The following is a 15,249-nucleotide window of genomic DNA, read 5'->3' on the forward strand; positions in this document are numbered from 1 at the left end:
CAGAGGTGAGCATGGGGTACCACCAGCCAAGCAAGTAGGAGCACACCATGGGGCCTGCCATCTCAAAACATTTATTAATAAAAAAAAAAAGTCAAAATAACTTACTCCCTTTGTTGCACAAAGGGCTTGGTATAAAGAGCTCTGACCTCCTAAGTTAAGACAGGTGAGAGGTGGGTGAATGTCTCTTGTCCTCTGAGACCACAACCATCTCCTGCCCCAGAGTGGGAGTGCAGGCAGCACGGGAGCTACTGGCCACACAGGGCCATAGGCTGCGGGTCCTGGTGCAGGATCAGCCACATGTCCCTGCCTGCAGCTTGTTCATGGGCAGCACAGACCACTGTGGGGTGCAGATACTGAGTATATGGAGACCACAGACACCAGATGCCAGAGGGTGTGGGAGCTGCAGTGGAAGAGAGAGAAGTGTCTGCTTCTTTCCATAGTGCTTAGGGGGTCTGTGAAGCAAAAAAAAAAAAAAAAAAGGTGAAGCAGCAGGACAGCAGCTGCCTACAGGCAGGGGGTTGTGGGGCTGGCCAGACACAGCCCTGCCTGCTGCTTCACACAAGATCTAGCCAGGCAGAGGCAGGAGGCTGGCTGTGGCTACTTGTCACACTCCAAATCCTGGGCCCCCTCAGCACCCTGGTAGTGCATCTCGCAGAACTCCTGGATGCGACTGCAGGCCTCCAAGATCATCTCCTCAGGTACAGTGATCACCACACGGAAGAAATTTGGGTACTCAAAGCACTGAAATGATAAAGGATAAAACTGGCAGATTATCTGGGATAATGCTGGTGTCTCAGTGCCCTGCCTTGGGGCCACATGTTGTGTCATAACAAATGAAAATGGTCAGTGTAGGACACTGACTGAGGACAGTAAGGCCAGGCTCTTGCTCTCTTAGACTGGTTGTTCCATTTCAAATAGGTCTCCCAGCTCCATCTGGGAAACTTCTCAGTGCAGACATAATGCTGTAGGGGTCACAGACCAAAGGACTGCATGGACTGTGTAAGACCTAGGGAATGGTCTGGAAGGAGCTAGGGATGCCTCCCTCCTCCTCAAAGGCTTAGGGAAGGATAAGGCTGGAGAATGTCTGGGGCCTGTCTGGATTCAGTGTAGAAAGTGGAGTAGGAAGGAGATAGGCAGAGGGACAGACTACAGGCTGAGAATTATGCCCTGTGCCTAGAGGCTTGGGAGACTGTAAATGGGGCATACAAAGGAAGATGGGTGGGAACAGTCCTGAGTCTCTGAGGGAGTGGCTTCAGCAAGGAGGTATGGGGGTACATTCGTTCCAGGGATACAGCTCTGCCAACATCAGAAATACAGAGCAAATTTGGAGCTGCGAAGATCCTGAGAGCTTGACCAAGGGCTGTTAGTAAGCCAGATATCTCCAGTCCCCATCCTTACACACTGCACTTAGAGCATGACAGACCATGGACATTGCATACAGAATTTACAAACTGTCCCCAGAACTTAGGGCTGCAGTTTGCTATTTGCTTCTATCCCTGTCCTTAGGCCCCACACATCCATGGCACTCTCAGTGTCAGACTTACTGAGGCCGGCAGGCAGAACACAGACTGCTCCGAGATGAGCCGCTCAGTGAACTCCACATCATTTTCAAACTCAGGGAAATGCTCCATCTCAATTTCAACCTGCAGCAGAGGGATGGAACGTGGCAACCAAAGGCAAAACTATCTGCAGTGTCCCCTGCTTACCCACATTGCCCAACAGTTTCCCAGCCAAGTGCAGCTGCCTGCCCTCAGGGATTTTTGCTCATTATTTGGGCTGACTGGAATGCAAGACACAAACAAATATATATAAGTGAAAACTGGGGGTTTTTTAAGAAGTAAAGTAAAAGTAAACCAAACTGCCTAAGCTGGCATTTCTGTTAAGGGCAGCTTTAGTCAAAAGCTGAATAACACAGGTACAGGAACCCATTAGAAATGAGAATGGATAAATCCAGATAAGAGAGAAGTGTGAGAAAAGTCTATCCAATATCTATTAGTAATTTTGTCATCCAAGAAATCTGTAAGGTAAGAAAGAGATAGAAGACAAATTAATGAGTTTTAAGATTAAAAAAAGGTAATGTCTGGAATGCTAAGAAGAAAGGAAATGTTCAATAACTACTTCTGTATTAGGAAAGAAGGAGGCTGTCCCCTTATCAAATAAGGACGGTGAGATCCTGTCCTTTTGTTTTTAAACCAGAGATAATTGTAGACATCTCATTAAGATATTGTAAATTAAAAGCAGTTGAGAAATAATTTGCATGCAGAAGTTCTGGAAGAGCCAGTGGAAGAAAAATTTTACTAGGTGATTTCTTTTGGAATAAGTGTTCAAATACTGCAGGAGTACTAGAGGCATGGATGAGTCTTAGAACTATGCCTCTACACAAACATCATAAAAAGAATGACCTGTGTAGCTCTGGGTAAGGTTGGAAACAAGGTCTACTGATATAGATTTTTCTATTGAACTTGGGTGAGACTGACATTGCAGTATTTTCCACTTCTGGATCCACCTTTTTTTTTTTTTTAAAAGCTGTGGAAAAAAACAAAACATTATGAGACCAAAAAAAGATTAAGATGTGCTAAACCTGAGACTTAAGTATTTAAGTTGAGCTTGTTGAGAAGAGAAAGGAAATTTCACTACACCATAGAGTTAAAAAAAAATTAACATACACGAAAAGGCGGAAGAAGAGGCAACAGCATAGGCAGAAGACAGCTATGTGGGAGGAAGACTACACCTTTAACAGCAGGTATGATAACCTGATTTGTGATATAGAGGCTTTTCATTGGCAGCTGGCTTCAAATCCAGATAAAAACAACATTGTTTTGCAATATACAACTCACCAAGTGCTCCACAGGTACAAGCAGGTTAAGTGTACCAGCCTCTACTGTGTGAGAAGTAAACAATATACGGTAGCCTTCTAAAATGACCAAGGGATGTTTCCACTGTTCTGGGCAATGTGAAGATGCATGGTAGTGGGGACCTGGTGCTAAGCACTAATCTGAAGCCATTGACAGCTACAGCAGAGAGACTTAGGGTGACCAATGATGGTCAGAAAACAGCATTTCACTCTCCTCACTTACCATGAGGTACATGGCTCCAGCAGGCCGGACAGGCTGCAGGCCTGGGATAGCTGATAGGGCAGCATAACAAAGGTCAGCGTTGGACTGAAAAGCAGAAAGAAGAAAGTTCAAGAACAGGAGAAATTCCAGGAAGCTGATCAGCAAATGGAAGCCAAGCTCTGGATCAGGACTATAAACAGGTTTGCCCACGGCAAATAAAGGGGCAAGGAATGCAAACAACATGGGTGATCATGGCCTTGAGTACACTGAGCTGAGCTCAGCAAGTCAGGGCTGAATGCCTTACCACTCAGGTCACAGCTCTAGCTGCAGGGCTGGGCTTCCTGAAACTTTTCATAGCCAATATTCCTGCCATGAGGATAGGCTAGAGAGATATTTATTTCCCCCACCAGAAACAACACATGAACAAACTGATGTCCTGTGACAACCTGTTTACCTTGAGGATGCTGAGGGTGTTGTGGTAGAACTCAGGGGGCGTCTGGTGCAAGATACGCTCCAGTGCTCCTTGGACAATTGTACATGGTCCTAGGATCCTCTGACTCAGTCTAAGAAGGCCATCCCTGATCTGAAAGAAACATGGTGATATTTGCAACTCAGAGTGTGCTTTTTTGAAGAAAAGAGACAGTTCCAAGGCCTGTTGTCTGCATTTCTACAGCTGTTAACGTTGCTCTCTTCAGTAAGCATATAGAGTACTCAAGAATATTTGCTTGATTACATTATGGGTATCTGCAGACTATTTACAGTGTCATTCTCTGGTCCCCAGTTGGGATTTGTAATGCCAGCGGAAACATCCTTCTGATCTTCCTAATCAGACTCAAAACATGCTTGAATATAGCTAATATTCTTGCTAAATAGAGACAGAGCTGCTCCAAAAGCCACTTTGCATGTCCATTAGGTTTTGGTCCACAATCCACACTTTTGAAGCCAGTTAGGAGAAAACAACATTAGCTCTTCTGTTCACTCAGTTGCTGCTCTCTTCTCTCTCTTCTCATGACGAAAGCCCTCTAGGTGGAAGGGGCACTGCAGTAGGTGGTTGCTCTTGTAACACAGATGAAGCGATAGATAACACACTGGCTACAATGCATGGCGCTTTGGTCCCACTTTTAAGGGAAAAGTGATTAGAGCACACAGACCCCACATACTGGATAAACCATGCAATGCTACCAGTACACAGTGGAGCTGTTTGAGAGAAGGCAGCAGAAACAAGTAAGACAGGTAAAAGGCAATATATGGGAGCAGGTGGACTAAGGAATGGACATGAGCAGCCAGCATGTGCAGAAAAACAAGTGAGCAACCCACATGACAGCAAAAGGGGATTACATGCCTATATCAGTCAAAGCCCTGGTGATTCACACACTGAATACACTGCAAGTCTGTTGCCATGACAGTGACACTTGGAAGTTCTCACCTCATTACCGAAGATGTCTCTCCTGTCATGGATTAGGATCCAGCCCATCCGCCAGCCAGGGACAAGCCATCGCTTTGCCAAGCCACCACAGGACAAGATGGGCACATTGGTGCTGAGAGTTGCAATGGGTTCATATTTGCAGTCAGCAAACACCTGTGACAGGAGGCTTTGTTAGGGTTGTTCCCATCTCTCATTGGGAAAACTGGGGCTTGTGCACAAGGCACAACAAGAAAGGAGGTGGTAAAGCGATAGGAAATGATGATGAAAGCTCCCAGCTTCAAGGGTATGAAGACTGTAAGTGCATTCACATGGGAGTGAAATATTTGGAAAGAGAAAAAGGAGCTGGACATGAGAGGTACTCTCAGAACTGCACTTTACAGGACTGGGAGCTCCAGGTGTGGACTCACACACACAGTACAGGGGAGTGAAGCTGTTGCTCACCTCCTGAGAGCTCACTGCCCCGGGCTGAAGGGAAAGTGCATCAGAAAGGACAGGTAGCATAGGGATGCAACGGACTGCAATAGGCACTCACCATGTCTCCATAGATTTCATCAGCAAGGATGGGAACACACTGTCTTGATGCCACTGTGGGAGAGAGGGCATTCAGCCTGGTCATCCTGCATCCTCCATAAGAGGAGACTTGCCCTTTCCTACAGGGCCCGGCAGGGCTCCCTCAGAGCCCTTAGTACCGGGGCAGCAGGTCCTATCTTCCGCCTACAGCAAGGAGTTCACTTGGAGCGCCTTGTCCTGGCTGAGCCTACTTCTGCTCTAACCTGCAGGTGTAGGTAGTACAGCCCCCTGCACTGACAGGCCAGCGCTCAGGAGCTGTAATGCTCCCTGTGATCACACTCCTGTGGAGCAAGAGTGGGGAAATGAGCAGTCCAAGTCATACAGGGCATTTGAGAAAGACCAAGACACACTCTACATGTTCTTGCCCACATAAGGCAAACCCTTCACACTGAGCAAGCCCTGCTTCATGGTCTGCAGTCAGTCATGAAGAAAGAGGCTACCCCCAGGACCACAGCACTGCTTCCCTACAGTGCTGTCACATAGCAGGGCAACCACCACAGCCCTGCAGAAACAGTGATCAAGGCACAGGCACTGTGGGCAGACGCTAGACTGCATTCATACTCCAGCTACATGCAAGCAGTCTCACCTGCCAGGATCTTCTGGAGGTGGCTCTTGCTGAACACAGAACCACAGGGGTTTGATGGGTTGTTCACAATCAGGCAAGCTGTTTTCTCATCCACCAGGGACTCCAAGTGCTTCAAATCAATTTCCCAGGACTTCTCTGGCTAATGAAGGGAAGAAAAGGGGAAGCGCAGTGGAAGAATCATACATGCTACACAGAGGTGCGACAAGGTGCCCAGGGGTGCTCAGTCCATCTTTAGCCACGTCCCAGTCAGAGACAAGGTTATTCTTTTGTTTCACTTCCCAAGCAGAGAAAGTGTTTTTATTTCTTTATTTAAAAAGGAGAGGCAGAGGTGTCACAGCTGCCCTTTCCAGACCTGTCCCCACTTACCAAGAGGTTGTAAAGCTTAACTTCAATTCCCATAGATAGTGCCAGAGTCTTGTAGAGGGAGAAGCCAGGCCGTGGCACCAGGATGTTCTGGCCGGGGTTAGCCAGCACTGCCAAGGCAAGCTCTATTGCCTGGCTGCAGCCACTTGTTAAGATGACATCCTGCAAACAGCACACAGGAGTGAGTGGAAAGCACAGACACTCTGAGGATTTCCAGCCACACAGGAGTGCCCAGGCTCTGCCAGGGGAGAGCTTCTCAACCAAAAAGACTAGTGCGGAGCCTGACTGAAGGCAGGGAACCTCCAACAACTGGAGAGCTCAGCCTCCTCCAAAGAGAAGTGTCCAGGGCAAGGGATGGGAGCAGCAGGCCAGCGTAGGACAAGGCCATGAGGTACCCTTCTGTCCCACATTTGGGCATGGGAAGGACAGAGCTGGGGCAGGGTCCCCATGCTGCATGGGCTAGACACAGACAGCAGCACCCTGCCTGCACTGCAGTGGGAATTCCTCAACTGGGCACCAGTACCTGGGCCTCCAGTGGTGCTTCTGGACAGTTGTAATATGCAGCCACTGCTTCCCGGCAGGACTGGTAGCCTGGGGAGAGAAGAACAAAACATGGCAGGCAGGCTTTTACAGAACATTTCAGTTTTCTTGCCAGGAAAAGGCTCATAGCTGCCTGTCTAGACAGGGCAAGCCCATTTGTTAGTGACATTGTCCCAAGGTGGCAGAGACCATCCTGCCTCAGGCCAGGTGCAATGCAGCCCCATGTCTGGACCAGGTGTGTCAAACACAAGAAAGTCTCTTGAAACTCTCAAACATGGAACTCTCTGAAGATGGGTAGAATGTAGTTAGGGAGCTGCTGCGCCCCAGCAGAAAGCCAAATGCTGTTACATGACCTTCACTGTTCAGTGGTGGCACAAGGGCAGCCCTCCCTGTACCAGGTCCCTCACTGTCACCACGTGGAGAGCGTCCTGTGAGGCAGGAGTGATCTATGCTCTGTACATGCTGTTTGCATTAAGTGCAAACAAGGCTCATGTTCTCTGCGAAGGCAAGGAATGCAAAGGGAGTCCTGGTCAGGGCATACCAGAAGCAAATTGGCTGCAGTCCATGGCAGGGAGACACAGTCCTTTGGCCTTCTGGATTCCTGAAACCCTGCCAGCTCAAATGGCATGGGGAACAAACACAGCTATTGTGAGGCACTGGACCTTGTTGGTGTTTCAGGGAAAGCACTTATATGATGCCCTCTCAAACAGATCGTGCAGGAAAGGGCACTAATGGCATCTTGGGGGATGTATGTTTGTGTGCTCCTGGGACTACTGGTGAGAGCAGCTGCAGGGTGCTACTGTGGACATCTGTAGGCTCTACATACTTGCTGTAGGGTAGGACCTCACATGTACCTTCATCCCACTCTCATAGGAGTAGCTCTGTCAACTTACCAACAGATGGAGCATAGCCATTGTAACGTCCTGAGTCCAAAACCTCTTTCACAGCCCGTGTGACCTCATCATTTGTGGGAAGATTTCCAAAGACCGTCGGGTCTCCTTTTCAAAGATTGAAAAATAGTAAAAAATCAATGGGGAAAAAAAGTTCTCACTGGTCTGTGGCAGGCACAGAGCTGTGTGGTAACCTTCCATATCCCTGTGTGGTTCCACAAGCTTTGTGCTTCAGAGTCCTGCAATCTGCTAGCCCCCATAGCCCACCCCACTGCTCGGAGTCTTCAGCAATAGCACTGTGCTTACCTAAAGACAAGGAAATCATAGCTTTCTTTGGGTTGGGCTCCACCTTCATGCTGTCTACAATGGCTCGGACAGGATTGAAAGTCTTCTTTGACATTTCAGAAGCCCTGACAGCCCATCTTGGCTTCCGGCCCTTCGCCTTCCCCAGTGACATGCTGTTTCCATTGGTCTTGAGATGAACATCCAGCAGAGGGGCATGATCTCCAGGGCCGTTCACTTGGATCAGGTACGAGTCCATCCTGAAAACTGTCAGTGGTAGATGGATTGCCTTAACTTAGTTAACATATGCCAGACAAAAGCTCTGCCTACCTGGAAGAGTGCCCATGACTCTCCAAAAGCAAAACTTCTGAAAGCTGCAGAACTTACCTACTACCTATGGACAAATCAGTCACCAACAGCAAGTAGAGCTGTTCTCAGGGCCAGGATGGAGTGAAACTGAACATGTAAATGAGTACAATGGAGTGGGAAAGACAAAGGCAGCACTCTGGAGTAGCCACACCACTTCTTTGCATGGCTGCACTTGCTGTGCTGTGGAGGAGCGACCCTCGCTAAATCCATCAGCTAGGAGTTAGCAGCACACTGCAGTCATTTTGTGGCTTCAGATTCAGTGTTCCACTGACAGGAGGGCCAGCTGTTGTGTTGTGTCCCCCCGGGCCAGACCTCAAGCGGTAACTACAAGGATCAGCCCACTCTGCGTGTGTGTGTGTGTGTCACATCCAGAATGTTCCTCCAGTCCACAGACTGTTAATACCTAACTTTAGATATCAGAAAGGTAGCTCTGATCCCATGTTATCAGGATACACTTGGCAGTGATAAGGTATTAGCTACAGACAGTTGTCTCTGTCAGCAGAGCAACAGGGAGCAACAGTCCAGTCCAATGACTCCAGATTAAAGGGCTGTGCTTAGAAAACGGAGCAAGACCGGTAGGGCCAAGAGGGAAATCTTGGTAGTGACACCATACTAGGCAAAGGGCCTGTAGCCCTGCCTGAGGCTGGGTAACAAGCAAGCCACAGCAGAGAAACAGCTGCCTTCTAGACCTCAAAAAGCATGCATGAAAGTGGCTTACACACCTGAGCACGTATACCCAAAGCACAAGCCAGTCCCAGCCAGCAAATTCCTTACTTAAGAACTGGAGCTGACTCCAGAGTTTCTACCTCGAGAAGGTTAGAGAGAATGCATGCAGATACCTCTAGAGCCACCAAGCCCTTTCTCACTGACACCAGCACAATGTCTCCTAATCTCGCCATCAGCAGCTCATGCTCTGTCTCTGTACTGCTCTATTTCTCTGCTCCACTGAAAGACAGTTCACTGAACTGTAGCCCTTTCCTGATGGCAGTTACTTAGCCCACGCACTGTTAGATGCCATGCTCTCAGATACTCAGGGCACAACAGACAAGGGATCTGGCTACCCTGTCCTTGCTGCAGACACTGAGCTGGAGGGATTATAATATTAACTGGTTCTGGCAAGATTTGCCACCTGAACAAATATCTCATTGCTTCAGTGAGGTTTGAACCTAGAGATGCCCCATGCTGCTACAGTTACTCTACCAGCAGTGCTTCCTTAACTTATTTAAAGTGACTGAGATTATCGTAACAGGGTGGTGGTGACAAAGGAAGACTTCAGGTCCCTGCTATTAACACCTTCTGGGTCTCCTTTGCACCAAAAGAAAGGTAGAGGAAGGACTACACAGCAGGACTGCACAAAAACTGAGCAGAGAAATGAGCAATATATCTCATTTCAACATTAGGGCTGAGTCCCAGTGCACGGTGCAAAACCCAGCAGTCATACCATGGTTCTTATGTGAATAGGAACTGCATATGCAGGCAGAACGGATGCCTTCAACATAGGCAGGGAGGGAAAAACCCACTACTCCCCCTGAAAGAAGCAAGACACCAGACAGTACTTTACCTGCTACAGCACAGACAGGGAGGCACCAACAAGCTTAGAGGTCCAGTCCCTACTTTTCATCCAAGACAAATCCTCTCAAGAAGAAATCCCAGCAAATTCTTGCTCATGAAATAAGCCCCCAAACTGGGCGTTGGGTCAGAAGCCGTTAGCCATTGGCTCACAGAGAGGGCTGCTCTCTCCACCCAAAAATGCCCTCTCCTCCCCACTGTAACTTCATTCATTTCAAACACCTGAAACATGCCTGCACATTAACTCTTTCTGGGGGTAGCCTACAGAGGGACAAAATTTTGCTTCCTGGAGGCCCTGGGCCACCACTCTTCTGCATCACTTCCCTCTGTCCTCAAAGGGGAAGAATCCCACAAAGCAGACCCCAGTATTCCAAGCCCTAGCATCTTGTAATGAACCAAGAGAGAAGTGTTGGACCCTGAAGCCTCCAGACAGAATTAGTATGTCCTGCTCACCTCAAAGGCCCTGGGCTCCCAGTGCACCAGCTGAGAAAGTACAGTTTGTGGCATCACTTACACACAGGGAACATCTTTGTCCATAGGCTGAATATATATAATATATATATATATATATATATTATGACACCATTCCCAGAAGGCCCTTTTTTTCCTAAGAGACGTAAAATCTGTGCTTTCCCGTCCTTTGCCTGCTACGTGCTTGGGGTAAGTAAGAGGCATCTGCACCCTCCCTGTCTTCCAAGGGCTGCTCCCTGCCACCCTGGCAGCAAATGGCTGGAGATCAAAAAGTTGGTCAGGGGCAAGAGGCATCCTGCTAATCCCCTGGCAAATGGACTGCTGACACCATTGCAGAGGCCAGCGGCCACTGTAATTTTTGTCTGTTCATACTCTGCTCCTGTGTGGGAGGAGAGATGACCACCTGCATTCAGCACATGCCCACTACTCCACCAGCAATAAGGCTGCACCTTCCCAGGTGTTAACAGTGTGTGTGCTCTCTAGCCCAGCCCTGGGGCTGGGTGATGCTGCTGGGGAGTCATGACCTGCTGTTGGCCACAGTGCTGCAATGGGGGTGATGGGGGCCAGGGACTCCAGTGCTGGAGACAAGCTAGGAGATGGTGGGTTGCAGCCAGTGGGTCTGGGCAGAGACCCCAGTCCCAGGCTGGCTGGCAGGCCTCCCACAGTAGCCATGCTGGGGGCTTTGGCCGTGGAATAGTGCCTTTCAAAAACATTTGACAGAGAAATGTCTGGTGTGGAAGCTGGCTGGATTCTCTTCTGTCAAGAGCCTCACAGTTCTGGATTGTTTCTTCTCTCCTTTTTGCTGAAGCCTGACATGAGCAACATTCAGAAGCTCAGTCATGCCCTCTCCAAGCATGTATGGGTACCTTTCTTGCTTCCCCCAGCTCTTACCATGCTGCAGCCCTGACAGAGTTAAAAGTGGTGTCAGGAGGCTTCAAGGATGCTGCTGCCTGTTCTGCCTAGCAACAACCCTGAAGATGATGCAACCGGAGCTCTACCTGACATCCTGCACACTGCAGTGGGGTTCAGGGGAGGGCATGGTGGAAGTCTGCTGCCAGGAGAGAAAAAAATGTGGCTCTGGAGGCAGAGGTAGACTCAGTTACATAAGGATGAAAACCTGGCCAGATAGGGGAAGGACACAGTGCAATGGGATCAGTGGGTTTCTACTGCTATTGCTATGCCCTTCTCCTCTCTCTGCATGACTCCAGTCCTTTTCTAGATGATCCAACATCATGCAGCCCCCCCTAACCCCACCCCTTGTGGTACGTGGAGCCTCTCAGGAACAAAGCATGAGCACACAGCTCAGCACTTCATGTTCCAAGTGCAAGGTCCTGCATCTGGGCCAGGGCAACCCTAAGCACAAATACAGGCTGGGTGCAGAATGGATTGAGAGCAGCCCTGAGGAGAAGGACCTCTTGCAGCCCAGAAAGCCATCTGTATCCAGGGCTGCATCAAAAGCAGTGTAGCCAGCAGGTCGAGGGAGGTGACTCTCCCCCTCTGTTCTGCTCTTGTGAGACCCCATCTGGAGTGCTGTGTTCAGCTCTGGGGCCCCCAGCACAAGAAGGACATGGACCTGTTGAAGCAAGTCCAGAGGAGGGCCACAAAGATGATCAAGGGTCTGGAGCACCTCTCCTATGAAGGCAGGCTGAGGGTGTTGGTGTTGTTCAGCCTGGAGAAAAGAAGGCTCCAGGTAGACCTCACAGAGGTATTCCAGTACCTAAAGGGGGCTACAGAAAAACTGGAGAGGGACTCTATCCAGCAGTGCAGTGACAGGACAAGGGGGAACGGCTTTAAACTAAAAGAGGGTAGATTTAGATTAGACATTATGAAGAAGTTCTTTGCTCTGAAAGTGATGAGGCACTGGAACGGGTTGCCCAGAGAAGCTATGGATGCCCCATCACTGGAAGTGTTTAAGGCCAGGCTGGATGGGGCTTTGAGCAATCTGGCCTACTGGGAGGTGTCCCTGCCCATGGCAGGGGGGGTGGAAGGGGTGGGGTGGCGGAAATTAAATGATCTTTAATGTTCCTTCCAACCCAAACCATTTGGTGAGACTTTGATTCTGATTCTCCAAATACAGTGAAGCCAGCCCTTGCACAGTGCAGCAAAAGAGGTGGCCACACTCTGCAGGACACATTGCTACCAGTAAGGCAGTTGGTTGCCCTCTGTACCCCACCAGCCCTTGCTAGCCCCTGCACTACCATCTGTTCCTCTTTCTCAGCTGCTCTCCCCTGCAGGTCTTTTGTTGCATACCTCTTCACCTCCCTCTTCTGTAGTTTCAGCAATTGGCCTTTGTCTCTTCCCAGTGGAAGAAGAAACTTGGTAATGGCTTCAGTGTTTTTTTGGTACTGCCTTGTTCTGGTACTAGGATTGCCCAGAGGTCTGTTTCTGTGGACAGAGTCCAAACCTAGACGGGCAAACAGTTGCCTGTTCCTGGACCAGCCAGAGTTACAAAGGAGGACTGACAAATAGCTGCTTGACTAAGGCATGGACTCAAGCATCACTGCACTGACAAACTTGTGTCTGCATCAGGCTGCAGGCAGGTCATGCACCAGTAGAGTTTTGCGCATGTGCTCTACGCTCTTTTTCAGGGTACACCGCTTCAGGGACAGACACTTAACCAGCACTCTGCACAAAAATTTACTGGGATCAATTACAAATCACTTCAGTAATTATTTCCTCTTGTTTTGCTTTTTTTTTTTTCATCAGTTTCTGTCCTGTCTTTTCTGACGCTGGCATAGCCCTAACCACTCAGTGATGGTCTCCACAAATATGTGTGTAGCCTAATCTCTGTTTAGTCATTTCCAGCTGAATCTGCTTTTAATAACCAAGTATGTGATTTTTCCTTGTTAATCTTTCATTTAGATAAGCAAATAGCCCTGGAGACTCCTTGGTTCTGGTGAATTTTGTGACTATTGATTCCTAATATTTATATATATCAATGATACTTATAACACTGCAGAAGATCTCCTGAAATGCAAGGGACAACCCTTGTCTGTTACAGGTCAGGTCACATGAGCACTCTGAAAACTGCAAATTCATAGTTAAATCTGCCTTGTGCATAGACAGAGCTGTTTTGCCAAACTTGCATATATCCACATATATTAAACCATCACAATGGTTGTGCATTCAGCTGAAATTGAGCATAGCATTTCTTTGCAGAATCAGGGCAGAAAATTAGCTAAAAACCAAAACCAACCAACCAACCAAAAAAACATAAACTCAACCCCCCCCAAAAACAACAACAACAACAACAACAACAAAAACCACTTAGGTTATACAAAGCTGTGCAAATATTTTATTTAAGAGCCAGCAGGACAGCAGAATCCACAAAGAGTGAATCAAAGCCAGTAACTAGTAACTCAAAAATATATAGTAGCTACTTTACCTACCTGCCTGTAATTAGGATGAATTTTGATTTGACCTCAGAAATATAAATCTGAAAGGTATGACAGGCAAATTGCACAGTCTAGCTAGAGGCACCTCATTCTGGAAAAGCAGCCTGTGTACAGCAAGCGTTTTGCAGGGTGCTCTGGTGCCCCTGCGAGCTGAGCTCTGGAAAGGGGAGCACTGGCTTCTGGGGCCTGTGTAATCTCTGCACTTCTTTTGAAAGTGGATCAAGGTGACTCACACTGTGCATGCACATGGGGCATTTCAGTGGGGACAGCAATACTCCGGGTAGTCATTCACATTGAGGCTCTTTGTAGCGTTCTCTTATGCAGGCCTTGTTCCAGGCTGGAAACAGGTGCATTAATACACCTGCCTTAATGAGTGTTAGCTCCCACCATAGCAATTCCTCTCTGTTAAGAAAACTAGAGAGTGTAAAGACCAAATGCTTTCATGACCATGAGGTCTTGTGGGCCTCCTGTAATTCCGGTGTCTGCAAATGCAGTGCCATAGCCTGATGCTGGCTGTGCTGCGCAATCCGAACTTATCTTCCCAGCCACTGATCACTGTAGCACTGGGGAAGGAAAGGAGTCCAACAATCATGAGAGACTGTGCGCTGCTCAGCCATGGCCTTAAGTCCATGTGCAGGACACTTGCAAGTATGCTGAAAGAAACAGAGCGTACCCCAGGTTCATGGAGCATCGGCAGCACTGATGAACTACAGGCCCAGCAGCCACAATGAAGGACTTGCAAGTCCTCTTACAGCTGCTGCAAAGAATGCTCCACACCGTGTGAGTGGTATTGGCTCCAGCGTGCAGGTACTGCAAAGAGAAACACCTTGCCAAGCCTTCCTTTTTGCTTACATCCAGGCAAATGTTGTGTAACTGTTTGCGTTATGACGTCAGGTACTCGTGCTGTTGCATGGTTTGTTGAGGCAACTGCCCCCTGGACGGCCTTGAAGCCATGAGGGCAGTGACCAGCCAATGGGAACGGGGTGGAAAGAGGCATGGTGGCCCTGCGGGGCAAGGGGAAACCTTGAGCTTGCAGTGAGTGGGGTGGGCAGCACCAGCCACCTCACTTTCTTACAGCACAGGCAGGCCAACACCTCTCATGACTGAATTTGAGCCCCAGTGATGGAGGCCTGCCACCTGCCAATGGATCTGCTCCAGTGACAGTTGCTCTTCTCCTTAGGAAGTGGTGGAGGCAGTGTGTGGGGGGTAGGGGGTGGGGGGAAGCATTTCTTTTTTTCTTTTTTTTTTTGATGTGTGTGTACATGCCTAAATCACATCTCTTTTACTTCAAATTAAGAACATTGCTTCCTGAACATGCCAACAGCAAATAGGGAGACCAAAATACTCCCCTTCTCTTGACAGATTTTTTTACAAGGTTGCAAGTTAAGATGCCTCCCTATTAACAAGCTTGAAAGTTGTTAATAGACACCTGTTCAGGCAAATGAAAAGACTGTTCCATCTTTTTTTCATAGGTTATCTTTCTAGAGCTTTCTTTTGCTCTAGAAAAGAGCAAGGGGGAGGGGGTAGAAGAATTTCTTCACATGTCCTACATGTGACATTTCTGTTTATACACCCCAGTGATGTTAGTTTTTTTCGCAACAGGATGACATTGTGGACTTGAGTTCAGTTTGTGAGTCACAAACACCTCCCGTTCTTTTCTGCAGCACTGCTGCATCGTCATCGTGCTGAGCTCATTGTTCCTGTGACTGTTTATTTATGTGGGACAGTTGAT

The 15,249-nt window shown here is 48.4% G+C and overlaps 1 protein-coding gene across 3 annotated transcripts; it reads right to left on the reverse strand.

Moving 5' to 3' along the window:
- Positions 1 to 52: 52 nt before the first annotated feature.
- Positions 53 to 9,802, reverse strand: TAT (tyrosine aminotransferase). Of its 3 annotated transcripts, XM_080552333.1 has the most exons (13): positions 9,644 to 9,727; positions 8,101 to 8,169; positions 7,738 to 7,980; positions 7,435 to 7,539; positions 6,525 to 6,592; positions 6,005 to 6,163; positions 5,639 to 5,777; positions 5,015 to 5,067; positions 4,483 to 4,635; positions 3,511 to 3,639; positions 3,078 to 3,161; positions 1,545 to 1,643; positions 53 to 741 (listed from the first exon to the last, which is right to left on the reverse strand). In XM_080552333.1, the coding sequence occupies exons 3-13, from the start codon at positions 7,970 to 7,972 to the stop codon at positions 598 to 600; spliced, it is 1,368 nt and encodes a 455-aa protein (XP_080408459.1). In that variant the 5' UTR covers positions 7,973 to 7,980; positions 8,101 to 8,169; positions 9,644 to 9,727; the 3' UTR covers positions 53 to 597. The 3 variants fall into 3 exon arrangements, with proteins under 3 accessions (XP_080408459.1, XP_080408458.1, XP_080408460.1); XM_080552332.1 differs by lacking the exon at positions 8,101 to 8,169 and having other exon boundaries at positions 9,644 to 9,802; XM_080552334.1 differs by lacking the exon at positions 8,101 to 8,169 and having other exon boundaries at positions 7,738 to 7,973; positions 9,644 to 9,789.
- Positions 9,803 to 15,249: the final 5,447 nt, after the last annotated feature.

Source organism: Anser brachyrhynchus (genome assembly GCF_964034855.1).
Source record: "Anser brachyrhynchus genome assembly, chromosome: 12".
NCBI classification, from domain to species: Eukaryota; Metazoa; Chordata; class Aves; order Anseriformes; family Anatidae; genus Anser; species Anser brachyrhynchus.

Coding starts and splice junctions, on each gene's coding strand:
- TAT (XM_080552332.1), bottom strand. CDS start 7,972: ATGGACTCGTACCTGATCCAAGTGAACGGCCCTGGAGATCATGCCCCT. Junction 6,164..6,524: donor AAGCACCACTGGAGGCCCAG/GTACTGGTGCCC, acceptor TGCTGTTTGCAG/GATGTCATCTTAACAAGTGG. Junction 4,636..5,014: donor ATGAAATCTATGGAGACATG/GTGAGTGCCTAT, acceptor CTCCTGTCACAG/GTGTTTGCTGACTGCAAATA.